At 33.3% G+C, this 27,306-nt stretch overlaps 5 protein-coding genes, 1 long non-coding RNA gene and 1 pseudogene across 11 annotated transcripts; 3 read left to right on the top strand and 4 right to left on the bottom strand.

The window, feature by feature from the left end:
• Window positions 1-421: 421 nt before the first annotated feature.
• On the bottom strand, window positions 422-7,007 carry LOC111293727 (TSL-kinase interacting protein 1-like). 4 transcript variants are annotated; one of them, XM_022886637.2, is made up of 15 exons: window positions 6,682-7,007; window positions 5,156-5,347; window positions 4,948-5,030; window positions 4,825-4,872; window positions 4,610-4,719; window positions 4,179-4,263; window positions 3,953-4,076; window positions 3,797-3,865; window positions 3,381-3,512; window positions 3,122-3,279; window positions 2,783-3,021; window positions 2,320-2,695; window positions 1,372-1,788; window positions 1,153-1,293; window positions 422-999 (listed from the first exon to the last, which is right to left on the bottom strand). In XM_022886637.2, exons 2-15 carry the CDS (start codon window positions 5,280-5,282, stop codon window positions 775-777), a joined length of 2,334 nt encoding a protein of 777 aa, XP_022742372.2. In that variant the 5' UTR covers window positions 5,283-5,347; window positions 6,682-7,007; the 3' UTR covers window positions 422-774. The 4 variants fall into 4 exon arrangements, with proteins under 4 accessions (XP_022742372.2, XP_089600169.1, XP_022742370.2 ...); XM_089744043.1 differs by adding an exon at window positions 5,953-6,126 and having other exon boundaries at window positions 3,797-4,076; window positions 6,682-6,939; XM_022886635.2 differs by having other exon boundaries at window positions 3,797-4,076.
• Window positions 7,008-8,971: 1,964 nt separating this feature from the next.
• LOC111295688 (membrane magnesium transporter-like) lies at window positions 8,972-11,000 on the top strand. Its single transcript, XM_022889301.2, has 4 exons — window positions 8,972-9,146; window positions 9,220-9,272; window positions 9,371-9,471; window positions 10,612-11,000. Exons 1-4 carry the CDS (start codon window positions 9,074-9,076, stop codon window positions 10,703-10,705), a joined length of 321 nt encoding a protein of 106 aa, XP_022745036.2. The 5' UTR covers window positions 8,972-9,073; the 3' UTR covers window positions 10,706-11,000.
• Window positions 11,001-11,298: 298 nt separating this feature from the next.
• LOC111295686 (transcription initiation factor TFIID subunit 8 pseudogene) lies at window positions 11,299-12,870 on the bottom strand (annotated as a pseudogene).
• A 1,296-nt stretch (window positions 12,871-14,166) lies between these two features.
• On the top strand, window positions 14,167-15,214 carry LOC111295689 (uncharacterized). The gene is made up of 3 exons (XM_022889302.2): window positions 14,167-14,376; window positions 14,747-14,825; window positions 14,952-15,214. Exons 1-3 carry the CDS (start codon window positions 14,225-14,227, stop codon window positions 15,018-15,020), a joined length of 300 nt encoding a protein of 99 aa, XP_022745037.1. The 5' UTR covers window positions 14,167-14,224; the 3' UTR covers window positions 15,021-15,214.
• Window positions 15,215-17,310: 2,096 nt separating this feature from the next.
• LOC149515175 (auxin-responsive protein SAUR32-like) lies at window positions 17,311-19,271 on the bottom strand. The gene has a single exon (XM_089744039.1). The coding sequence runs from the start codon at window positions 17,783-17,785 to the stop codon at window positions 17,486-17,488; it is 300 nt and encodes a 99-aa protein (XP_089600165.1). The 5' UTR covers window positions 17,786-19,271; the 3' UTR covers window positions 17,311-17,485.
• Window positions 19,272-20,102: 831 nt separating this feature from the next.
• LOC111295687 (acylphosphatase family) lies at window positions 20,103-22,225 on the bottom strand. Of its 2 annotated transcripts, XM_022889300.2 has the most exons (3): window positions 22,099-22,225; window positions 21,557-21,641; window positions 20,103-20,524 (listed from the first exon to the last, which is right to left on the bottom strand). In XM_022889300.2, the coding sequence occupies exons 2-3, from the start codon at window positions 21,608-21,610 to the stop codon at window positions 20,258-20,260; spliced, it is 321 nt and encodes a 106-aa protein (XP_022745035.1). In that variant the 5' UTR covers window positions 21,611-21,641; window positions 22,099-22,225; the 3' UTR covers window positions 20,103-20,257. The 2 variants fall into 2 exon arrangements, with proteins under 2 accessions (XP_022745035.1, XP_022745033.2); XM_022889298.2 differs by lacking the exon at window positions 22,099-22,225 and having other exon boundaries at window positions 21,557-21,877.
• Window positions 21,756-22,628, top strand: LOC149515174 (uncharacterized). Of its 2 annotated transcripts, XR_016327828.1 has the most exons (3): window positions 21,756-21,842; window positions 21,914-21,985; window positions 22,072-22,628. It is a non-coding gene; the product is annotated as an uncharacterized LOC149515174 (long non-coding RNA). The 2 variants fall into 2 exon arrangements; XR_016327827.1 differs by lacking the exon at window positions 21,756-21,842 and having other exon boundaries at window positions 21,847-21,985.
• Window positions 22,629-27,306: the final 4,678 nt, after the last annotated feature.

Raw genomic sequence — 27,306 nt, 5'->3', positions numbered from 1 at the left:
CCGCGTTTTGACCAAGTAAACAACCCACGACAAACATGTGCTCCACTTCACACATATATGATGCTGGCCCTAATATATGAACAACCATTTTGGGCCAAAAAGAAGCAGTTTGACCGAGTCAAACTAATTCTCTAAACCTAGCAGCCAACTAAGAATGGAATCAATGTTTGACTGAGATTCTTGTGATGTTTTATTGTCAAATGAGCGAATAGATTAAAAACTCAGATTGGTGTGATTCAGTTCTAAGTACTTTTAAATCTAAAGGCAGCAAATCATACAGGATTATATTGGTTTTGCTTTTTTGTTCCTTAGGGTTGTTAATGATGGCTTTAATATAGTCTCAGTGATATACGAGTGCAACTTTCCACAGCAGGAAGGCTGACTCTTACTAAAAAAAATGCATCCAATCACCACATAGCAATTGAACAAAACCCATGTCAAATAAAATAAATAGAACGGCTCTGGTGTCGTCCATTTGTGTTGCTTGGTTAATCATCAGACTATAAACAAGTATAGAGAAAGATATAAAATGAAAACAGGTCGCCACCACAAGTGTAGGAAGTGAAAAGTGCTTTGTAAAAGTTGATAAGGTTCGTTCCGCCGGGAAATTCTCTAATTAAAAAAGCCAGAATTCTCCTGGCTCGCACCAACCTGTGTCTCTTGCACTTTCAGGTCAGAGTCAGACAAACTTGTTAGTCGCAGCCTTGAAGGTTTCCAGCGACAAACTTTTTACTCTCAAATAGTTTCATCCTGAAATCGAACTTGATGAAGATTTCAACCCTCATTGTCAAATTTAGAAGCCGAGGATGCATTGTCCCGAGCTTCTACTGTTGATATCGATTCTTTCTTGTCGAACCCAAAAAATAAGCAATTTTGAAATGCATCCAGACTGCTGGCTATTAGTTGGTTCAAACCTCCAAGGTTATCACCTAAAATCAAATCTTCACTATGATATTTACAAGATGGTACATCAAGATCTAGTGGTCCTAAAGAGTCAGGCTGCAATGTATAGAATAAGAAAGATAGTCAGTTGTCTAAAGAATTATGACTTTACAAACCCTTATTAACAGTGCTAGCCCCAGAGTTATGCCTCAGAAAAACAGCCCTGCTTTGCAGATTAATGCAATCAAAGGTTTAGTAAAGCTAACATACCCAATAAATGTCAGTCAGCTCATTGAAATCCTTTTCCGTAGTATCCATGATGTGCATATCAGATGGGCACTCATCCACAAGCTCTTCACAAGCAGAATTTACCATTGGCTCCTCAGGATCAGGTGACTCCAGTGGGAGCAGCTGAAATGACATTATACTGGTTAGTTAACTATTCCTCCACCTAGACAACCAAATTGCCAGGATGGAATTAAGATATACGTTAGAAAGGGTGCCAGATGCCGCAGATTTTGATCTTGCAATCTGTTTACAGGCTGCTTGGGAAGTTGAACTGGAGAATCTAGAAATTGCACAAGGAGTAGGATTCTTTGAAAATGAGAAGACATCGCAAGTTTCTTCAGCATCCCAAATAGAAGATGCATGGGATGCCAATGATGGAAATTCCATCTTGTTTTGATGCCTAGATATATGAGCAGCAATAGCTGCGTCAAATGAATCACAGCTGAATGGAATCTGCTGAAGACATTGCAAGCTTTCTCCAACAGGGTGGTCAACACAGTTACTGTCCAAGTCGTGAGGCACTTCTGCAAGAATATCTCCAACACTTATGTTTGTAAGACTGTCAGCCCATTCTCCAGCAGATACTGCAGCAGTACTATTGTTCAATCTCTGATCATCCTAAGCAAACAAAAAAAAAATAAAGTGTCAGAAATATACGGTGGATCAATCTGAAGACCATTCATCAATGGTAGATCTAAAATGCCAAAAGTGGTCACTAGTATTCTTTAAAGAAATCTAGTGAACCAAGTAAGCCCCAGCGGGCAGTGAACAAAATGTAAAGTTGCTTGAAATCTATCATGTTGGTTGAACAGGGAAGCCAAGAAACAACTGCAAGGATAATGTCAAAGTATCCAAAAAGTCATAGGAAAAGAGATTTATGGATCCTCTGATGCTAATGGTAAAATTCAGAAGAGATGATCTCTTGATCTAGCAGATAACTAGGCAGTCATTTGCAGAAGACTATTTTTGTAAAGCGCAAGGTAATGAATAAAATTGATTGATAAGTCTAAACAAAGGCTACCAGATTTAGATAATAGGCAAATAAAGGCACAGCTTTGGGACAGAACAAGTTGGAAAGTTTTAAATAATAACTGCCAGCTGAAACTCTCGAACAGATTCAAAGTCTTTGTAAAAGGGATGGACACTTACTGCATCTTCCAACCGTCCCATAATAGCAACATTGCAAGTTTCACTTCTATCTGATGATGTATTTGTTGCAGGAATAGGGGAATCCCCAAGATTATCTTTAAGACCAGTGGTAAGGCATCTATTCATCTCATTGGGGAAATCAGTTAAAGAAGATTCAACAGCATTATTTTTATTCTGTAATATTGGCTGATTCTTGCAAGGATCATCAAGTTTCTTAGACTGATCACCGGTAGATGAGACAGATACTTGTACTTCTTCCACAACACAGCCCTTCCTACTTTCAACATTCATATTATGCATGCTAGGAATGTAGGGTGGGGAAACAGGTGCTTGCCAAGTCAAAGATGCAACTTCAGTATCAGAAAACCAACCATACCTTCAGAAAGAGCTTACAAATTAGCAATTGTCCTTACAAATATAACACAGAAGATAGCAATGAGGCCAAAAGGATACAGGAAAGTACCTTAGGCGAAATACTTGGGGGCTTCCAATCATCGCATATACATCTGATGCACTGACGATGGACGCTTGAGTCCATCTCTGATAACCCCTAAGATTTTCTCTTTGAACAACATAAGGGAAAAGCATAAGCTCTCCTGATGCTATAGTTGAGTTGCCCCATTTTCGATTCAGGTGCTCCAATACTGATGATATCTTCTTTCGAATACTAAGAGTGAGTTCCAAGTGTGGGTTGTGTTTATCCTGACAAGAGATGAAGACCAGTTATCTCCTTAACACTACCCAACTGGTAATACTTGATGCTACACCAAAATCATCAACATAATTTCCTTTTGGCGCTCACCATTTCCAAGGCTCTTCTAGTACTGTCATCAATTGGAAACAGTTGGAGCTTAAGCTTCCCAGCAGCATGTACATTGCTCTCAGCAAAAGGATTTTGAGAGAAAGCAGGCAAGCGAAATTGATTATTTTCAATTGGGTCAAGAATCTTATGCCCTGGAACTGGAGTGGAAAAAATTGGAGTTGAGGAAATTTCCAATTTTAATGGTAATTTCAATTTCTCTCAAGGAAATAACTGATAAATTGATTAATTTCAATGTCACCTGGTGTATCTTGTTCTTGCTCAATGTCTTTATCATTAGTTGTTCTCTCCAAATGCTCAGCAGCATCAGCCACCAAAGAAACCCCAGCAATTGCAGCCTTTTCCCATTTTTTGTATGCAGCTGATGAGGCACCTACCAAGCATTTTATAGCAATACAGGTTTAATTTGAATGGAAAACAAAAACATTGAATTGTAGGAATGCCCATACAATACCTTAAAACTTTAAGTATTAATAGTACAAAGCAAGAACAGATAAACATCGGCCATGACATCAACAACAATGTTTAGTACAATGCTCAGCATCTATAATATCATGGCAGCAATACATGAAAGTAAATACATACACGGAAAACCTTATTGGGCTAGAAGAATCTGGAGATATAGTTTATTTTATTTATTTGGATGGGTAAAGCTACCTGGTTTCCGCCGTTGCCTTGCAGATTTCATGGTGTTTGACTCCCCTTTGCCATTGCTACGATTGACACCTACACTGGTATTACGCTTAGATGACCCTTTTCCGGGTCCTAATTTTTGAATATTTTGACTGTCCACAAGAACCAGTTTGACCGTACGAGCATCATTTCCTGAAGCCCTACTCTGATTTGCGACACTGTTGGGGGACGTAGGTGAACTATTCTCCCCTTGAGAAGGTCGTTTTCTTACATTCTTCTTCCGGTCCTTCACGAGTTGATGCTCCTTCATTGGGACAACAGATCAGTCAGTCCAACACAAGCATAAAATGTCATATTCTATGGAAAGGAAAGCAAACTAGCGATATACAAGATTCTTTTGACTAACCAATGCTTCAACAAAAATTTTAAATCTTCGAGGTTTCAGATGAAGTTTTGAGGCTCTGCAGCTATACTTTTCTAGTAGAGACCACCTGTAAAGAAGACTTGCAATTTGAATAAAACAAAAAAATATTCAAAGGGCACATAAAGGAAATGCTTGTGTCATATGCCCTCAAATGGATATGAATTGAAGATTCAACATGGTTATACACCTAACATAATCAAAGGTCATCTAAGTCTTGCTGGTAGGCAACCTATTTCACTGGAAGTGGCCCATCTCAGCTCAATAAATCTGCTCTAAATAGATATAAATGATGCCTCTAGATTGACTTAAAACTTATATTAGTTAGCAGAGCTGTAATAATGCATCCTCCACATAATATAATTGAATTTATCTAAATGAGGTTTTTTTAAAAGGCAATTAGTTCCCAGCATTACCAGCGAAGCATTGCTGCATTAGTATCTTTAGAGTTTTTGGCATCCAAACATAATCCTGGTCCCAAAAGCTTGTTCATGCGCCTCACAAGACGATAGTAATAATGTCTGACCTATAAATTTTAAAAGAAAAAAACAAATCAAAACATTGACAAGCGAATGTAGTCAGACTTGAATCAATAATAAAACAATCAGATCATATTCTAGTAGCAAATAACCTGATCTTTGTTTTTACTTTGCACACGACATGTGATCTTCTCAAAATTCTGCAAGTAATGCAGTGTCAGGAAATATTATATAGAAAAAGTTAAAAGCCAAACTCACATGTAAGATTGACATGCCTTCCCAACTTGTCGTAATGCAGTGAAGAAACTCTCTTCCTCTTGACGTGTCCAAGCAGCCCATTGCCGAGTTGGCTTTTTAGCTGCATTAGGCATTCAATTCATACAACAATTAAAGGCACAATCACTCTTCTCCATAGATGGAGATGGTGCATGGACTGAATCAAAGAAAACTATTATAAGGAGAATTACAAATGCATTCACTTACCAGGTTGGGCTGGCACAATATTATCTGAGGTGAATGACACTACACCGAAATCTCCTACCTGAATAGGAATATTTTCTTGATTATGTTGTGCCTCACAGGCTAAAGAGCCCTGTGACTCTGTCTGCATGTTGACAGCATCACATGACAACTAATGCCTCATCCCTCTTCAAATTTGTATAAAATCAAGTAGCCCTATTTATCACAAGGAAAATAAGTTTAATATCATATAGAAAACTGGGAAAGGCAAAAATTAGAGGAACACAAGCCAATATATAATCATAAAAAAAAGCTGACAACACAAGTGTAAGTACACTTATGCACAAATATCCCCCTTCTTCAAGAAAATAGTGAAAATAAGATGTTTCCTATCTTTGACTCTCAACAAATACAAGAGATTTTTATTGAAAGATAGGATCATGAATTTTGTGGCCAAACGGCATAGAGCCCATCAACAACAATATAGCTTACGGTTTTTACAAGATCAGCTTCCTGTTGTCTCCTATTATGCTGTAAATATTCACATTAATAAAAACATTAAACAATGTTTTCTTTTTGGTGAAAGGTAGAAAAAACTTTATATGCTAGTCAAGCGAAGGCGTAATCCAATAATCAATATTTGAAGACCTAACCATTTTTCTATTTATGATCAGAAACTTGTTTTCACGGTTAGAAACAAAAACTTCAAGCATGCAACTATGTGAATACTAAGCACCCTCGGTATCCTCCAATGTGACTACCATGGCCAATGGGTTTAATAAATAAAGCAAATGATTATTCATCGATTCTTTCAATTTCACTTTTTCAAGGTCTAAGCCTTGCATAGTTCTCTCTGTCTCCTCGGTAACCCCCCTTATTCTTCCTCTGTAATAGCTGCATTGCCAGGGAACGTCTTCCAAGCCCTGAGCGAGCTGAGTGCTTAGCTTTGAATTAATAGCACCACTTCTACCACTTGCATAGCATATTGGTAGTAGCTACAAGACAAAAAACTAACTAAAAAATGCATATGAATTCATCACACAATCAAACTTCATGTAAGAAATTAAGAATAACATACCAAATAAAACAATCTTCCCAACCCTACATTATTTATCCCGATAACATTTCAATTTCCTTATACTAATAAACCCTAGAACCAACAAATTCTATCTCAAATACATCTGCTGACAATAAAATTCAACTACAACGAAAAAACAATACAGCTTTAAAAATATGCAGATTTTAAACAAAATGAAGAAATGTGAGAAAGCTTAATTTGTTTCAAGTGCATGAGATCCCAAAGAGCAAAAAAACAACCTACAGTCAACTGTACGACTAATTGACCAAATCGAATTCCACTTTTTCACATCAAAATAAGTTGAACAGAAAAGAAAACACACATAAGAACATACAATTACTTAAATTTTCTCGACATCCAAACAAAAAACTAGGGTTTCAAACTACAGTAAAATTTGATCGGCAAAAACCTAATAATACTCAAAAAAATAAAACAAAATAAAACAAAGAAACTGAAGTTATTCTGAAAATACCTGAAATAGAAAGAGAGATTTGAAAGATTCGAAGGAGATCAGATTTTGACCAAAGAAGAAAATCTATAGAAACCGGAAGAACCTTCCGACATACGTCCAAGATCAATAAGATAGAAGAAAGAAAAGAGACCAGATTTTTTATTTTTTCTTTAATTTTTTTCTTTTTACTTTGAAGAAAAGAAAAAATTATTTATTTGGTAATTTGAAAGACAAAGAGCACAAAAATAAATAAATTGAGTATTGGATTTATCAAAAAGCAAATTTAATTTGGTAGCTTAAAGTTAAAACTGAAAGCCGGCAGAAAAGAAAAGTAAATTAAAACAAATGGACTGACCAAATTTATTTCTATTTTTATAATTTGGACTTGTGGGATACCCTGACCATCTTATCTAGCATAGATAGGGCACCTGACGTGCCTAAATGAAGTAAAATTTATTTTTTATTTTTTATTTTTTATTTTTTATTTTTTTTAAATATGGCAAGTAAGAAGGAAATTTTAATTTTATTCAATTAAAGCAAAATTTAATCAGTGGCATTGTCCTTTGTCTAGGTTGGCATGTTTTGTTAAAAATTTGATGTCAAGTGGGTGATGATATAAAATGGATCGACTTTATTATTGAATATTTTTACTTTGGTCTTTTTTTTTAATATTTTAATCCAACATTTGAAATTTAATTTTAATACTTTCTTGGTTGGAATTATTCTTTTCTTTTTCTCCTAGGTTTTCTCTTTTTATTTTTTATTTTTTTATATAAGTTGACGTGTCAAAATTTTTTAATTAAAAAACTTGGTTGAAGAAAATTATTCCATGAAGGCAGATCAATACTTAAACAAAAACTCCTTAACAAAGAAAGGAATTATTCTTTTTAATACAAAATGTAGTCATAATTTAAAAATAAAAAAAACTTACAAGTGTTAAAATTTAAAACAAATATATTTAAATGTTGTAAAGTGTTCGGCTTTAATTTTAATAATTAAAATTTAAATCTTAATAATTTCAATTATAATATATATAAAAAAATGAGAGAACAACTTACATAGTATAATTTTTTTTTAATTTTATGTATTTTTTAATTATTAATTTTAATAGATCTAAAAAATTATATTAAATTATTTTTTATTTAAATTTATAAAAATCAATTATTAAAAAAATTGATAAAATTAAAAAGTTTTATATTGATGTAAGTTGATTCATTCCTTATATATAAAATATATTTTTTTATCTCTTGAATTTATTAAAATTAATAATTAAAAAAATATGCAAAATTTTTTAAAATGTAATTGGATCCCTTTTTATATAAATAAATATATATATTTGTATATATATTTACACACCCAAGTTGCATGTGAGTAACAAAGGGAGAGATGCTTTTGCCAATTGCCACTTCAATTTCCTTAACTAAAAAACTACTTTTGATTATTTATTTATCTCTTTTTTGGGGATACATTGCTTTAAAGAAATCTCCCAAGTTAAAACCAACACATGTTTTGATTACCACACTCAAATGAATTTTGTTGCTTACCATCTGACAGAGTGCTTTAATGATGAAAACTATTTTGCTTTTGACTAGATCGAGAATTTGTGTGACCACTGCAATCCAAGGAAAAAAAAAAAAAAAGTGTTAGGTCAAATCATCATGTCACAAGGGGGAGAGGAATAGGTGCCCCATGTTCTGATAATGAAACTTCACAGTGAAAAGGAAATACAAACTCAAACTTCAAAATGAGGAACCATTCATGATTTCTTTAGTGCTTCTCCATTTTATTCAAAACTGATTTTTTTTTTAATTTAAATTCTAATAATTGAAATTAAAAATTAAAAACTTTGTTAAGACGGCTCAAAATAAGAAACTGTTAGCTCAGAACAAGACTAAAGGTTCCTTTTCAAAGGAGAAGTTTTAACATGAGTTACAACCTCCAAACCACCTGCCAAGAAAGGAACTTCAGAGAAAACAATGGAAACAAAAAAACAAAAATTAAGCCATTAGTCTCAAAATTCATAACATTCTTAATGGGACAAGGGCATGACCCATGTTGAAGCAACTTCCATTCTTTCCTAAGATAAATGTGGAAACTTAATTTATGAACAACACAGCTCTGCAGTGCGAATTCAGGACTAAAATTTCCTCCTCTGCCCATACTCCCGCAACAATGGCAGAGTAATCTCTTTCATCTGCCAGTTCATAAACTTCGTTATCAACAAGGATAAGAGGTGCCAACGAAACGCTGCGTTAGATAAAGAACGAAAATAAACATTATTTAGAAGAATACTACAAGAAACGACACCGTTTCTTAGAATCAAGATTTTATAAAAAAACAAACAGATAAAGTGCTTTCTTGGGGTTTTGGGTCGTGATTTGTGAATCGACCGAGGAAAAGAGGATCTTCAACGATGGGATTGGGCTTCATAGTCGGCGTTTTTGGAGTTTTAATCCTCTCCCACGCAGCTTATTCCACGATTCAGTGTAAATTCCCACAACTCTCTATTCCTTTCTGATTTGATTTGATCGATAAAGTTTTAAATTTTTCTTTTTTCAGATAGGGGATTGTTGAAGATTATGGAGGAGGAGTTTTCAGGTCCACCCATGAATGTAAGTTTTTTTTTTTTTTATTTATTTGATTTGTTGATAAATTTGTGTTATTTTTTAATGCAAAATCTAAAGTAAAGACATTGATGTGAAAAGAGCAGGTGGTTTTAGAGTTGCTTCTAGGGTTTGTTTTCTGTATTTGGGCTGCCCTAACCGTGCCCGGGAATTTTCACTCGATACATCCTGATTCTGAGGAGAATAGGTACGTGGAAACTATATATTTCTTCAATTCTCAGTGTTTTATAAAGATGAAATTGTTGTTAATGTGTCATTCAATGGCTTAATTTTAGATTAGGGGTCAGTTTAGATTATCCGAAGTTGATGCTACATTTTATTCATGTAAGATTGGGGGAAAAAAGGTATACCTAGAGAGAGGGAAAGTGTTTGGTACTAATGTTGTGGTTAACTAAAAAGAAGGGAATTTTTCTTATTAGTTTTGCTGCTTAAATCATCTATATTGAAAGAGAGGAAGTGACAAATTAAACTGAAAATGCTGTTGGCGTCTTAGGGATCATAATCATGCTCTGACTGTCTTTGACATCTTCTTTAGTTGAAACAAGTTTGGTTTCCCCCCCATATGATGGTGTGATAGTATTTCATAAATTACATTTATAGATTTTCAGTTTGTGAGCTAACATTTGTTCCTATTGAACTTAAGTTGAATGTTAGTTCGTAATCATAGACTAGCGTGCATCTTAGCAATTTCACATGGACAGATATGACATAGAAGGTCGTAGTGTGTTTAATCTTGTCTCAGTGTGTTTAATCTTTGATTAGTCTCCCTCGAAAAAATTTCTCTCAACACTCTTTTCCTAGTAAATTTACAATCAGCTATATCTTTCGAATAAGGAGTTTGCTGAGAATCTGGCGAAATTGGTTTTGACTAATCATTCTATTTAAATACTGCACACTTCTATGGTGATTAAAAGATATGATGCTTGTTTGCATTTTTAATAGGTAGAGAATATAGCTGCTCTTATGAACCTTTCAGCCTCATGTTCCCATGCATACTTATACTTAAAAACTCGCCATAAATGCTTTATATGTTTTTTATTTTTATTTAACTGTGCTTGCCAACTATTGCTGAAAATGAACAAGGAAGCCTAAAATAGACTCCTGACCTTGGCTGTGGGTTATCGTTCTTTTCAATGTTGGTGGCTCTTCCATAATATACTTTCTAGAAAAAGTTTGCTAATGGATCTTTGCATCTGTCATCCTTAACTTGCTTTGAGTTCGTAGAAAGTGAACAATGTAGAATAACTACTATTATTCCTGCTAGCTTTGTTGTTTGTAGGAAAATTTTATGGGTCACTAATGTCACGAAGTATAATCTGGAATGCAGGATTGTTTCTTTGCCAGCAAACTTGGACTTCATGATCTTCAATCACAGAGCCAAAGCATTTCCGTTGGAAATTGAGATGAAGCTGAAGCATTAAGATCAATAAGCTTCACATACTTTGGTTAAGGAGAGTGCCATCGTTGGCGAGTCTGTTGAACTTAAGAGCTAGAGGGCATGGTTGGGGGTGTACTGTCTCGCATTGTACTTTTTTATTTTTCCAAAGTGGTAGCGATTTTAACCAATCATCAGTTACTACTCTTCTTGATTTGGCATTCTTGTTTGCTTTTATGTTATATTGTCTGGCATACTGAACCTCAGTGTCAGTTTGAATCATAGACACGGTTTCCAGCAGGTCAGCAATTCGAATCATTATTCGACTTTTCATTTTCTCATGTCTGTGGTTCTAACCTGTTTCATATTTGACATGGAGCAAATATTTTAAATTTCCAGTTATAACCTAGTGTTAAGGTTAAAAACTGCCTCTAGGAAGTGACTTTGAATTTAGCCTTAAATATAGCATGGAAGAAATCTTACATATCAATAATGACAAAAGGGAAGGTTAGTTCTACCGTCTCTGTTACAAGCAGAAGCAACTCCATATATTTTAGACGGCTGCCCTAGACAGTTGCGGGCATTGTCTTACCAGAATTCCCTGGCTCTAAGCTATATACTATTGCGATGATTTTGAAATTTGCATAAAGAAACTGACTAGTTTGATTACTGATGGAAAATTGCAATTGAAAGTGGGGAAATTTTCCTGACAAGTGATTTCCACACCAAATATCATAACACGAAGTAAAAGAGAATCATATAAGAGAGACAGAGTTGTTAGGTTGGACATTTTCCTTGTTTAAATGGAACAGCCGAGAGTAAAACTGTGCAAGAAAACTTCCTTTTGCCAGATGCATTGTCGTGGACAATTTATACGTGCTCCTCTCACCCTTCTTTTGGAAGCTCAAATCTAGCGACTCACCCAAGATTTTCTTGCCAGTTCGAACTTGAAATGAAGAGCAGGCCTCTTTTCAGGAAGGAGAGTCTTTCACCATCCAATTCATCAGATGGCCCACATTTCATTGCTTCAATGACAGGAGCAAATGCCTGTAGCACAGAAACATGATTGCCCTTGCTCACTTTATCAGAAAGCTCAGTTGGCAAAACAACCTGTGAAACATTTTTCTCCCCAGGTTGCATGCGGTAGCAAGAAAAGGGTTACTTCCAGCTTCTTGTAATTTTTCCCTTTTAGCATCGATGACCGCAGAAACTGAAGTTCCAGTAGAACCGTTACACACCAGTCTCTGCCCTCTCAGCCTTTCTCCGCTGCCTTGCTTGCTCAATCTTATCAGCACAAGGATCAGATGCCCTCTCTTTCCACATAGGTGTATGAATATAAGTGTGAGGATCAGGCAAAGCAGGCAACCAAATTGGGATATGCTTGCCAGGTGGGGTCCCATTCATATGCTCAAAACTTTGAATCAGGTTCCTATACTTAACAACAGGAAACTTAGGCACAGGCTGAGCAAACAAAATTTCATCCTTCAAATTCACAAACTGAATTATTTCCCTAATTATGCCAGCACCTACAAGACAATTTCGAATCTCCGAAGCACCCGGAAACCCATGTGAAGCTCCCAAATCTTCCAATGCCCAAGTTATATCAAACAGATTGCATTCTATCCTACCAGCTAAATTAGCATGAGAACTTGCATTTTTTCCTAAGTCACAGAGGTATGGAATTGAGATATCAGTAAGAGCCTCCAAAGCAGACTCTTTAAATCCCTGATAACCGACACTCTCGCACATCTGAACCACTGCACTCTTTGAAACCGCTCTCCCAAAGTCATCAGCTTTCGATCTTCCCAATGACAAGCTACGCTGACCTTCGCTCTTTCTTGTATCTCTTGTATTCCCCACACCTCCATGGCTCATGTTCAAAACCTCATATCGAATTTAACAGTATTTTCCCCCTAAGTTCTGACATTATCTATTCTTTCATCCCTTTAATCTCCTACTAATTACTCGTAAAAAAAACTAGCCGTTACCCTCTATTTTGTTAATGGGAAAGTTCCGTTTTCTACGAAGAAAAACCCAAGAACTAAACAAACCCATTTTTTTCTTTCTATATTTTTCTCGGGAAGCAAACAAAGACAGAAAATTGCAGCTGATTCCAAGATACCTAGAAAGGGTCTACACTTCTACTTCTACAACAAACAAAAAAGGAACAAAATAGGGGATAAAGAAAAGAATTTGAAGCCTTACCAGTCATGCAGGAAGTTCAAATCAACTGGGAAAAAGAACGACTTCAGTCTTCAGCTGAAACCAGAGCAACAGGCCCAAATTTTAAAATGCACCCAACCAAAAGCGAAACCTAAGAAAAACGTTAATAGAGGTTTTAAAAGTTTTTAGAAGGTTAAATGCTCGATTAAGATCGAACCATTGTGTATTTTTTTAGTTAAAGATTTCAACTTTATTTTAATTTAATATAGAATGTAACGTTTTCAATTTTATTCAAATAAAGATTAAATTAAGGCTGTAATTTATACGTTCTGTTAAATTTATTTTTTGTTAATATTTTTCATTAAAACCATTAACTTTAATAAAAAAAATACAAAAATTAAGTACAGTAGCAATCGATAAGGTATAGAGTAAAATTGAGCACAATAATTAACCTCAAATGATCAAGCAAAACAAGTTGGATCGTAGCAATTCACAATCAAAGGCCATTGAAAAACAAGAAAGTTGAGACAAAATTTTTGAATTTTTGAAGAGGTAGAAAAATATACGGTAAAACAATTATTTTGAGAAGGTTTTTGGGGAAAAGAAAATTTTTTGTTAAACAATCAACAAAATAAATTTATCAATTAGATTAACAATCAGTAACTAATTTCAATTAAGTAATTGATAGAATAAGAAGGTTTTAATTCACAAAAGCAGCCATGGTAATAAGATTTGATAATTCATCAACAAAGTTTTTTTTTGGGTTTGATTTTTTTTTTTTAATTTTTGAATTTTAAGACAAAGTTAGAAAAGGAAGAAAATGCTGATCGATCGACGGTACAGTGGATGGTGAGGAAATTTCATGATTCTTGAGTTTTTTAATTTTTGGATTGCAGTTGAGTTTTGATTTAAATATTTAAAGAGAGAGTAATGGAGAAGAAAAGTTGAGCCTGAGATTCTTATTTCAATCACGAAGACGTGTCGTCGGTGAAGGACAAAGATCGACGATAGTCATTGGCGACAAGATTGATGAACCAAGAGGTTGATTTCTAAATATTATATTACAAAATAGTGATTCTTTTAAGGATGTAAGTCACAATCATAAAGGAATGCTTTATTTGAATAAATTCAAAAATTTTATTTTAAATTGAATCAAATTAAAATTAAAATTTTTAATTAAAAATTACATAAATATTAAAATTTTAATTGAGTACTTTAATTTTTTAAAAAAATCAAAGATAATACAGGAAAATTTGAGAAATTAAAAAAAAAAAACTCTATTTGGGCCTATCAAGCCGGCCCACAACTATATTTCACTTAAAAAAAGATTTTTTTTGTTGGCCTTATCCTATTAAAGATAAGAGTCTGGGAGGAGAGCTGAAGAAAGAGAGAAGCTTTGGCGATGGAGAAGTATTTTGGGAATGCATATAGAGGGGACCCCGGCGTGCCGCATGCGGGTCCGGATCGGTTCATGAATATATGGATTGGGTCCTATGCTTTCTCTGCTCTTACTTGGTTCAACCCTTACATGTGGCAGCTTGCTAACCAATTCAAGTGATTTTCACTCCTTTTTCTGTCTTTAAATTCTTTTGTTTCATCTGAATATTTGGCTTTGAGTTTTATGTTTATTGGACAGTTTCATATATAAGCTGTGATTTTTATGTTTAGTTTCCTCAGTTGGTTTATTTTAGGGTTTTTGTGATTTTGGTTGCCGTTTGAAGTTAATGAAAGATGGTTGAAATTCATTAGCATTAGGATTAATTGTTTTTCTTTCTTTTTTTTAATTTCAATATTGTAAGGTTGAGATTTTGATTCATTGTCTCCATATATCTCGTGGTCTGGTTTGATTGGGATGGGAATGCTGGATTAGGGTTGGATTGTAGCATAGTTCCCTTTCTTTAATTAGGAATATTTCAAATTGCAGTTGGCATGACCAAGCAATGATATTTGAACACTACCATTGGAAGAAAGCCAAGGCAAGGAAGCAACGATACAAATTTAAGGTATGTTGTTTGATATCACTCATGGGCAAGCTTTCTTCAAAAGCAATATGGAAAGTCCTTTTAGATGCCTTATACAAAGTGGACATGAAGTGTTCTCATGAAACCTTCACTTTTTTGTCTTTGCAGTGGAATGAGCGCATGGACAAGGATCACAGGGACTCGTATTATTTCAACTGGCCTGTCTACTTCCCTTAGTTTCTCTTTTGTGTAGGCATGCTCTTTGATAATTAGTTTGGACAAAGAAATTTGCACTGCTGAAAAGTTTGTGTATCTTTATTGCTTCACCCCTTCTTCCGAACTCATTATGCTGTCTTAACTCCTCCCTCTCTTATTTTGGTGGATCTGAAGTCTTTCAAGTAATATTGGGATCTTTTGTGAATGTTTCTACATATATTTGTTATGCTGTTGAGTGACTTATACCTTTCTCAAATATGCTAAGTCGGTAATGATGAAATTTTTCTATGGAAGAGGGTGAATGATTAGTTGTTTGTTGTCTGAAAGATCAATGAGAATTGGAAACAGGAGAGGTATATTGTTGTTAAATGCTAGGTTTAGCTAGTTAAAAAGACTTGTGCACATCCTTGAATATCTAGTTACTAGTTGGTGAGCAATTGACTTATGTTCAAAATGCCCCAGTTACTGCTAAGGCAAGTTTGGGTGGTAGGATGACCAGTGCCTTCCCTGGTCAAGCCTTTTTGGACTTACATACTTATCAGATTGAGCTAGTTAAGAGTCATTTTCATTTGGCTCAATATTATTTAGATGTCACTTACTTCCCTGTTGTGCACCTCTAACTAGTAGCTAACTTCGATTTCAATGGGTTGCTGTTGAACTCAGAAAAGAGTAAAGTCTTTAACTCTTTATTGATCTTCATTTTGATAAATATCTTTGCGATAACTGTGGCAACTAGCCTTCTGAAAGTTGTCAACCAACTGAAAAAAATCCATCATTATCTCAACTCAGAAAGCACAATTCTTCCACTATGTCCACTATGGTTTTATGTTCTTATTGGTTTCAATGTTGTTAACCTTAGGTCTGACATTCCTTCTGAAGAGGAGGTCGGTTATGTTCATCCATCAATGCAGGTTCCCCAAGGTTGTTGGCCTGGAACTTGATTCTTGGATGCTGGTCTTTATTCATGTTCCTGAGAAAAGGAACTGTATAAACATTTAATTTTTTATAATTCAAATTCAAAAGTAAAATGATGAAAAAGAAAGCAAACAAAAAGTGTAGACTCTCCCATGACAGAGAGCTTATAAGCCTGGTATGTACTCGAGCACTTGGAGACACCTTTGGCCAAAACACTAGAGAGCTTGTTAATCCTACCCTGAAGAAACTTTCACTTCACGAAAACGAAAAAGACCATGGCGTTTATGCAATATCCATCTCCTTCTTTCAGAACCATCTTACCTCCTACTTTTTCTGTAGCCATCACATCATCTTCTCGTCTCTCTCTGCCAACCACTCATAGCATAAAACTCAACCAGTTCCACAAATTGGGTCCCAGATTTTAGAGCCAAGTCCATTAACTTGGTCATCTCTGGTGCTTTTGCTCTTTAGTTTATCTCTAACAGGCAAGTCAAATGAACCTGCATTGAATGGTGGTTTGACTGTTTTCAGAGTTATATCGAAGCTCTTAGCAATGCTTTAGAATTAGCTCTATGATTGCCAAGAGCTTGACTGTTCTACAGTCTTTTACTGTCGAGACTGATAACCTACAGATCGCAGAGGGTTTAACAGTAAAAGACTCCATTAAAAGTAATTTCTCTAACCATATAAGTTCTCATTATGACCCATATCAATGGTTCCAGGCTTTGGTCATTTGTTGATAAGCTATAGAGCTTATACTCAAAAGTCCAAAGGGCAAGAGGGCTAAACCCTGTATGGTTTTCAACTTTAGGATTCCATAATGTGCGGCTTAATTGTTTCTGTTTAGTCACTCTTGATCTGAAACACATTACACACTGCCGATTTCAGAGGATATCTCAAGCATATAGCAGTGTAGAAGAAGGTTTATTCTTATGTAAACAACAAATTCTGAACCCAAATTACCCTGTCGTTCAGCTCACCAGACGTGTTAGATATTATGTTAGCTATTTGGTCCAATTCTAATTACTTGGATATGAATCAGATAGGTTCAAATTTGAAAACAAAAATCTAGTGTTGTAAAATATGAAAGATAAATTATAACGATTAAATGGAATGTAAATACAAAGCTAAATATAAGTACATATATGCAGGTATGCAGGAAAGGGAAATTTGTTCATCCTCTGATGTTGATAATAACCTTTGTTGCACTTAATATAAATGTCATTTTAATCAAATTAAAACTCGAGTTCCGAGTTAGTTGGATTCAAATTCAGATTCTATTCTTATTGGAGTTTTAATACCAGTATGAAGTTTCATTCTACATTTTTCTTAATCAGCTGAAATATCATTGACGAGTTACAACATTTAAACTATTTCCCCAAATAAAGGTGAAAAAAGGAACATCTTAAATATTTATAAAGCTGACTAAGGAGAGATCCAAGAACTAACATAAGAATTTGTAACACAAGCTGATAAAAGCATACCAGTTATCACAGAAATAGCAAAAGTTGTCAGACAAACTAGTCAATGGAAATACATGTTATTTTAGCCTAGCAAGTAAGCTAAAGTTTTTATATGTTTAGAATTCTCCGTAGCTCATCTGGTCCACAAGGAAGTTCAAGGGCAGCCTCTTGGGAAAACCCGAATTCTTCCCCAGCTTTCTTCAACAACTTCAGGAAATCAGGATTGTTGAGATGATCTAATTTGATGACAAACCTCTTTGGTTCCTGACCTTTGGCAGCGATCACCACAAAGTGGCCATCCCGGATCCTCTTGGACAGGGAAAGACTGCTTTGCAGCTTCCCCGCAATGAACCTTAGCATTCCAATGCTTCCCTTCTTCAAGGCCCCAAAATTCTTATCCTTACCCATGGCCAAGTCACTTAGGTGTACCAAAATTTTGCACGATCAATTTTGAGGCTCTGTGTAGGCAATGCAGATACATATATAGCATTTTGTACCTAGAAAATGGTAGATAAAATGAAGGAGAAGTTGTTAGGGGACCATAGCATAGGTGCTTTTCCCATGTGACGCTTCTTAAATTGTCAGCTAAGTTGCACCCCCTATTTTTAGTTGAATGCAATGTGCTTTAGAACCTGCTAATAAGTATGTGCTGTCTTAGAACCTGCAAACACAATCTACTTAGAACAGACTGTCTTTCATATGCAATGTGCTGTCTCTTGACGCTTCTAACAGTCTGCTCTTAGAACCTGCAAACACAATCTACTTAGAGACAAGACAAAAGATTCATATGAAAGAAAGGCACAGCTTTCCTCCAACCACTTCACAGCTAATAAGTATTCTCATTCAATCAGCAAAAATTTCTAGGAATGTTGTTGCTAACGGGGCAATAAGACAGGAGGTTTACCCAGGTAAATTATTACGTAAACACATACTGTTCGGTCAACAGTAAGTAAGCAATGACAGTATTCTCTCAGGGCGATGCAATGAAGACAGCTAAACAGATGGTATATGTCTACAATAGTTCTACAACTCAAACCTTTACACTTGAGCCAAGAAAAAATGGAAAGCTTTAACAATAATAAAATTAAGTTATACACAAAAGTTAGACTATTCTTAAGAGCAATGAGCAAATCAAGTTATACACCAGCTAGAACTAGGCGACAGATCCACCAGATGAGTCAAGAGAAAAAAGAAAACATAATAAGACCGCTCTTAAATTGCCATGGGATTATAAATCCTACCTATATCCTAGGCTCTGAAGTGAACTAAAAAGCTTGCAGCTATCCAATGAGAAACTGCTTGGTAACCCACCAATAGATTGGTTAAATTAGTTACATCCTCTTTGGAAGCCTAAGGTTAAGATCTAGTGTTCTTAATCAACCAAAAAAAAGTTTTTCAGTCCAGGGGAAGATCTCCATGGTAGCTAGTTAGGCAATAGAATAATATCTTATCAGTTTATTGATTTTTGGTCTCTAGGGGTATTTTGCTAATTTCTGTTTAACTGGAATCAGCCGTAACCATAGTCCACTAGATCTTATTTTGGGCTGAGCTATTATGGTTTAAGTAGTCTTTCAGCTTACACTAGTTGAGTTTTATTTCCAAGCCTAATTATTTTGGCAAACCTAGAGCAAGTAGGATAAGTTCATGTGTGCCTATTGCATCTCTTTGTCTTGCTAGTATAGGTAGAATGAATTGTAATAGAGATTTGAGTTATTAATTGTTCTTAGAGAAATCGATATAAGACCGAAAATTCCAGCTAGCTTTCCCTTGCCTTCTTTCAGACCAATATCAGGTGAATCAAAGCCTAGTTAATTCTCAAAACTTGACCCTAATTTCAATCATAAGCATAAAACTTAAGATCCCTAATTTTCCCCAGCCCAACTTCATAACTTTGTCCGACATCACTCACACTTGCATTAAACTGCACAATAGACTCATCTTAAAGTGATAACCTTATGCTGGATAAAACATACAATTTTAGCAACTTTGTTTGGAACATGCTTGCAAAATATCTGAAAGACAGAAATGAAACAACCATTGCACCATGGCTTGATGCACGTAGATGCACAATTCTATTTATGAAGCTTCTATTACAATCAGGTGAAGTTGGCAATCCTAAGCACCTCATGCAATTGAAAAAAAAAAAAAAAAAAGCTCAAATATTGTGAGGAAACTGCATTTAACATGTCTGGAACAGAAGAAATCATCATAACAGACAATAGAGATAAAGAAATTTAGTACGCTGGTTACATCCGTCTCAGGGCAGACAGAGTTCACAGATTATCACATGAATGAAAAGAACAATTAAATATGAAAGAAACATGAATCAAGCTCATAGGCCCACAAGGGACAGTGAGGCTGACATGTACTCAACATACAACATGCTAGGAATATTTAAGTACAATACCTTGGAAATTGGAAGAATGGGGCTCATAGGGGCGCTCCAACTTGTGCAAACCAAAATTCCTCTATAGCCTGTTCTTACAATTCTAAAAATAATTGATGAACTAGATGATAGAGTTTAAACATCCTCCAAGTTTTAGCATACCAGGCCATAAACATGCATATAATCCAGTATATGCTTAAACAGTCAAAGCAAGAATAAGATAATCAAGTTTAGCAAGCATACATAAAGTTATACATAACTCATTTCTCCCTTCACAATCAGACATTGTCATTCTGTGAATTAGTAAACAGAATACTCATCAAACAAAATTCATTTAAATGGAAAAGGACTGTCATAAATCATACTTAAGAATTCATTAACATCAATACTATTTAACCATAAGTATTTCACAACCGCTCGGTTATTTTATTCCTCAAAGAACAAGATTATATATCCTATAGAGAATGGGGGTAATCTCTTTACTTATAGGATGATCAGACTGTTGACTTCCTCTCAAATCCGGTGCCAGGATCATCATTGGAAGGGAAAACCTGAAGCCCGGTAACCATTGCAGCTGGTGGACCACGACGGCACCTCTGCTCCATCTCCTGAACAGACTCTGGGCTCCCAGAGAAAAGAGCTTCCACTGAACCATCCCTCCTGTTCCTAACCCAACCTTTCAAGCCCAGTTGAGTGGCATTCTCTATTGTCCAGTTCCTATAAAACACGCCCTGTACCCTACCCTTTATGACAACCCGTACCTGCACATCAAATCCATAGTTCATTACAATTCATACACAGAGATTTAAAAACCTAAATTGCACAATCAAATCAAGAGATGTCCATTACTGACAGGAAGTTAACCTTTCCAAGGGAACATCCAAAAACCATTATCAAAAAGCAATAAAGTGACATAAAACCCTAATTGGAACAAACAAAATGGATAAACCTACAGAAGATTCCAAAGATATGCCTATTATTTATGCAAATTTGAATTTTCCAAGGGAACAACCAAAACCAATTATTAAAACCTAAGGAAGACACGTATAACCCTAATTAGAACAAACTAAATCAATTAGTACCTTATATAGACATTACAATAACTACAATGCACCAACAAATCAAGATAAGCCCATTATTTACACAAATTTGAATTTCAGAGTGAACAACCAAAACGCAATGTCAAATATATACAAAAGAGACTTAAAGTTTAAACCCTGATTAGTATATATAGACTTTAAACTTTCAAGTACCTAATTTGCACAAACAAATCAAGAGATGCCCATTATTTACACAAACTTGAACTTTGAAGCCACTGAAGAAATAACCAAATCCCATTATCATCAATAACTAAGAGTCATAAAAATTAGCACAAACTAAACCCTAGTGTTAGCTAGTTGCTAATTCAAAATAGAACTACAAAATCATTACTCAAAATTAACAGAAATTTCCAAGGAAACAAACAAAACCCACTTTCATTCTCCTTTACTAAAACTTAAACCGTCCCATTAATCCCATAAACATAGCCACAATCTTGACAGTGATGGTTGGTTAAAATGAGTCCCTTTTTTTTTTGTTGCCTATTACAGAATTATTCACTCTAAACTGAATTTTCCAAGTAAAATAACCAAAACCCAAAATTTATATCTATCATTAATATATGATCATTGAATAAAAATTTAACCTTGAAATCTAAGGTTGGTCAAAGGAATCATTGTATTTTTCCGAAAACCCAATATTCAAATAAGCAAAATATCTCAATTACTCTTAACAAGGATAATAGAGAAACTTACCGTTTTGGTTTGGGAAGGCTGAGAGGAGTCATTGGCAACTTGAGGAGCGGCCATTGAAGTTAAAAGAAATCGAAGAGGACCAAAACTAAGTGGAAACAAAGAAGGAAGAGGAGGGTGAGAAAAAGAAAAACGAGAGCAAAGCGATAAAGAAGGATGAAGAGGAGCAGAGTTAGAATAAGATAGAAAGGCGAATCTATGAGCAAAAGAACTACTTGCATTTTGGGAAAATTTTTTTGGTTTGAGACAATGAATGAGGAATCTGGAGCTTGTTTGATAATTGATTAAGGTTAAGGATGGTCTCAGTAGTTGAGCTGATGCCATTTTTTTTTGACTTTTTGAAATGTTTGGTTTGGATAGGTGGCGAGATTGTGAAGAATTCTATGGATTGTTTTTCTTGAAGGCAGGGAACGGGAGCTTAGAAAAACAGAGGTGGGTTCTTACAATTTTTTTTCCTTTCCAAGTTTTATTGTTTTTCTCTTTATGGGTATCTTTTAATATGCCAAATAATCAAGCAGCTTTAGGATTGATTGTCCGATACTCACAGAGGGCAAACAATGTCCAAAAGGATGTAAACAATGTCTGAGCAAATGGCAAAGAGGAAGACCAGGATGATGAACAACACACGGGCTACACCAAAGAGCAGGATGAAAGCAATGAAACAAGCCTGGCAAGTCTAACGAGATTAGAATAGCATCCATTGTTTTCCCCTTTTTTCCCAGGAACATGGCAAAGAAAGCAGGCCCAATATCAAACCGCCAGAGAACTTGGGCTGAGTTGGTTTGGATTTGAAATAGCACACGAAGGCTGAAGGCCTGGATATACTTAAATCTGGCCTCAAAAAAATTTATAAGCCCAATTGGGATTGCCGCTTTGGCACTGGCGGCTGCCAAAGTTTTCAACAATTGTCATATGTGAGCTTTTTACTATTTTCGGTCACCTTTTTCCTTCTTTTGGGGCTAAAGCTAGTAAATGCGGCAAAGCTTATCCAAAATCATGAGAAAGTCAAACTAAAATCAACGAAATGCCCGGGTTTCCTACCAACCGAAATTACATATTCAAAGATTTGATTGAATATTCAATGCCCTTTTATATCAACAGTTGAATATTTGCCAAAATATTAGGCCAACAAAGAGAAAATGAACACGACTGCACGTGGGTTGTGAAAAAGAATAAGACTTTTTTTCTTTTTACCAAGAAAAAAACTTTTTTTAAATACACCGTTTTAGAAATATATCAAGAAAAATATTTTTTTTTCAAGAAACCCAGGTTGAAAATGAAAAAAAAAAAAAAAACTGAGGCTTCTATAAAATATATAAATTAGAAAATAGATGGAATTGTACGAAGAATTTTTAATTTTTTGTAGGTCTGGTTTGAACAATAATTCAAATGAATGACCATGGACTATAAGCATTAAATAAATGGTCTAATCAAACATTTGTAAGGGAAAACTGTCGAATATATTTTGTATAATAGATAGGGTCGGTAACCCATTACCGACGGATTTTAATTCGACCAAATTTTTCAGAGTTGGTTTTTTTTTTTGAAATTTGAGTTTTGAATTGGATCGAATTTGATTTTTAGATAAATTTGATTTGATTTGATTAGATATTATATAAAAAAATATTTTAAATTAATTATTTAATTTTTTATTTATATATATTTATATAATGATATTTTTAAATATTTATATTTTAAAAATAATATTTTATATTTTAAAAAATAATATTTTATTAATTTAGAATTGAATCGAATACGATTTATATAGTATCGGATCGAATCATGTTTAAATATTAAAAAAAAAATTTCGAATAAAATCAAATTTGAATTTAAATAAAATCGGATCGAATTCGGAGCGAGCAAAACTCACATCCAAACCCGACCCGATGACAATTTTAATAATAGACCTAGTAACAACTTTATTAATAAAAATCATAAATTTTAATTTCTGTTTGTTTACCGAAAAAACAAAACTCCTAAAAAAAATTTTTTATTGGATTAAAACTCACGATCGCATGCTTGCCTCAAATTCCTTGTCATTAGATTAAAAAGTGAAAGATAAATTATAAATCTTGATTTATACTAACTATTAACTTATTATTAATTCATGTATTGATTAACATTAGACAAAGTAAGCTTAGTCTTTCCTTTCTAATAAAGCCAATATCATAAAGTATGACATCAGACTGTCATTTTATTTTTATTAGATTTTATCAACGAGTTTTTTAAGAATATTCGTTAAAATTATTATATTAAAAAATTATTTTTTAACACACTGAAATTATCACATTAACTATAGTTATTATATTTAATAAAAAAGATTGCCATAAATAGTATGTTAATTAATCTTAGAAAATGTTCTAAAATATAAATTTACTCTTTTTCCTTGGTCGGTCTAAAAACAATTCAATATGAAACAAAACTTGTTGCAAAAATACATTAATTATTTAAAAAAAAAGAAAAAAAAATTGTTCAACTTTGCTGTCAATTGTGGAATTTGAAATTGAAGAAAAATTGGAAAATAGAACATGCGAAGAAGGCCAAAGGACACATTTTGGCGTGCAATTTCAAATTCCAACAAGACGCCGTGTATAATTGACGTGGACTGGGACCCAAGGGTCACCTTCATGTCTGGTGGGCTCACTTAACTACGCATATTTTTTTCATTTTACCATCGGCTCCATCATCACAATCAAATACATGATTTACGTATTTCACTATATGATACATTGAATATTCTTCCTATTCTAACGCAGCAGATGCCCTTTTCAAACCGCCATGCCCCATTATCATTGCCACGCATGTGAACATGCATGGATGATGCTGCATGATGCATACTCATAGTTCACCATCATCATCATCATCATTAAAATAAAAAAACTCTAGCTCTATGAAAGTGAACCTTTTTGTTTTTTTTTTTATAGACAGTCATAGGTGGAGCTGAGTCAGAAAATTAGGACCTTATTCATGACTCTCACCCACCTCCTGCCTTATCTTATTTCAAAACTATATTATCTTAAAATTATTAATTTTTAAAATTATCAAAATTTAAATTATAATTAATAAAATTATTATCACAAATAATTGATTTAATTAATTAAATTTTGTTTTTCAAAAAAAAAATTTTAGATCGATGAATATTTATTGAGATTTTTTTTAAATACACGAATTATAATTATTTATTTTAAAATATCAAATATAATATATTTTATATTAATTTAAAAAATTAAATAATCTACTTATCTTTAAATTAAAAATAATAATAATAAAATTATTGGCAAAAAAAACTGACAATGAAATGATTTAAAATTTTATAATGAGATTAAATTAGTGATTATTTATTTTATTATCATAAAGTTTGAGATTATTTTCTTTATTTATAATATGAAAGAAGACGGCTATCTATCACACAACGGAGGCAAAATCATTCTCTGTCGGTGTAACCAAAACACTGCTTTACTGTGAGTCCAACTCAGATGATTTGCTGATAAAACTAGATTAACTGACTGTTAATCAGTCATTAACAAAGAATTAATCAAATAAACAAAATTTTATCTTCTTTTCAGAAGCTTCCTAATTAACTTATTTTTCAAAAAGTTGGTTGATTAATTAGAATACAAGTTAATGTAATTAATTAAGATATATATATTTTTTCAAATAGCACATAGATGAGAGCACAAGCACACTTCTTTGATGGTGGTTTTGTTTTGCGGTTGGATTAGTTTAAAAGTAGTTGATTAGCGTAATTAATTTGGACTTGAAAATAACATTTAAATCTAAGCGGAATCTCGATGTTGTTCAATGATTTTTAATCTTGATTTTTGCCTTCAGAAGGTAGCGGTAAACTAATTTGTCACCTTTAATTTGTACAACCACGCAAGTTAAGAGGAAATCTGACGCATTTACAAAGGTTTTATGCAAAAATTTCAACCTTAATAATTAGGTTGGTGATGTTGAAGTTTTATGTGAATATTTTAAAATGAATCGTACACACTCTTCATCCTTTTTTTTTTTTTTTTTTTCCTTATTAACGAAGATAAGCAATTAGGCATCGAGTGTGTATGTTACTCATTGACACTAAAAAATAAAATAGACAATGATTGAACTATATACCATGGGAAAATGGTGCAAGAAATTTTACCTAATTAAATTATGTCTGAGGCCAGAAATTTTATTTCTAATTTTTCTTTGATACAAAAAAGTTATAATTTAAAAATAAAAAATTATAAATACTGAAATTAGAATCATAAAAATATCACTTGAATCAATTAAATAAGCCTCAAATTCAATAGATTCTTCCAAATATTAAAAACAAATTCCTTTATTAGAGTACATTTCTTGTTCTCTCACATTATTTGCTTTATTTCTTAGGATGCATAGAATTTTTTTATAAAATATTTGAAATGTAAAAATTTTAACTATTTATTATTAAAAATTAAAATTAAAAATTTAATACTTTATCAACAGATTAATTATTATTAAAATAATTTTTTTACTTACTTAGGAAAAGCTTAAATTAATCGAATCATTTTATTCAAATTTTATGAATTTTTGTCTATAGCATGAGTACATATTTTTATATAAAAATAAATATATTATTTAGGATAAGATTATTATAATATACTCTAAATAGTAAGAGAGGTTGACATAGAAGTAAAAAAAGCCATGACATGTACAACCCAACGTCCAATCTTCATTTATAAGCACATTGTTATCGATTAAGGACTTTAATAATTGGAAATAGAAAAGGCTCCAAAGAAATTTAAGCGTGTAATTTATATATTTGTAATAAGTTTTATATAAAAATTATATGTTATAATATATATTAATAAAAAATAAAATATATTTTTATTTATATTAAAATTTTAAAATATATTATTTTTTATATAATATCATTATATCATATTTTATTTTATTTTTAGCTCCTATTGTGAGAAGAAAATCAAGCCTTAATTTAATTTATATTATTATTATTATTTTTTTATTATTATCATTGCCTGCCATACTTAATAATCTCGTCCTCCTGATGTCAGACTTGGAGCATGAAGAAGGAATATTTATATTTCTAAGCCATTTACTAATTATTTAATAAGGTCTCTAGAAGCTTGCTTTTTAAAATTTAATCTGTTAGGTCGCATGCACGAGATGGAACTAGGCCAATTGATTAATCACCTGATCATCTCTGGACTCTGGCCTGCTTAACCCGACATTCAAATATCGGTTTTGTCTTGTTTTTCTTGTTTTCTTCTTCGCTAATATAAACATTTCATTTGTGCGTAAGACCAATGATAAGCTTAGTTGATTTGTTGTAAAAACTTGACTTAAAGTAAAAAAGTTTTAGTCATATGCTTTCGATTTGATCTCCGTAAGCAAACAAAACAGTATAAACATCAAGATTGGATCATATTTGGTAAATGGGTGGTCACGTCACATATATATATATATATATATATTTGAGGTAATCAATTTAAAACTTTAATTATTAAAATAAAAAATTTAATTGTATAAATATAAAAATTCGATCAAATTATTAATAAATAGTTGATTCAATCGATTAAGATCATTCTTCTCAACGAAAATATTTTAGATTCGAATATTATTTATGATTATTTGTTATGATCATGTCGAATATACGATATCTTAAACTGTCAAATATGATATATATTATTCAATTTTGAATGACTGAACAATTTATCTATTTTTAAATTTTTTTTTACCAACAAAAAAAATTCGATAAAATTTGGTTGAGAAGT

This window comes from Durio zibethinus, chromosome 14 (assembly GCF_047325235.1).
Source record: "Durio zibethinus cultivar Kanyao isolate XHJ-2024 chromosome 14, ASM4732523v1, whole genome shotgun sequence".
Taxonomy (NCBI): domain Eukaryota; kingdom Viridiplantae; phylum Streptophyta; class Magnoliopsida; order Malvales; family Malvaceae; genus Durio; species Durio zibethinus.
This window is presented reverse-complemented; position numbering and strand designations above follow the sequence as displayed.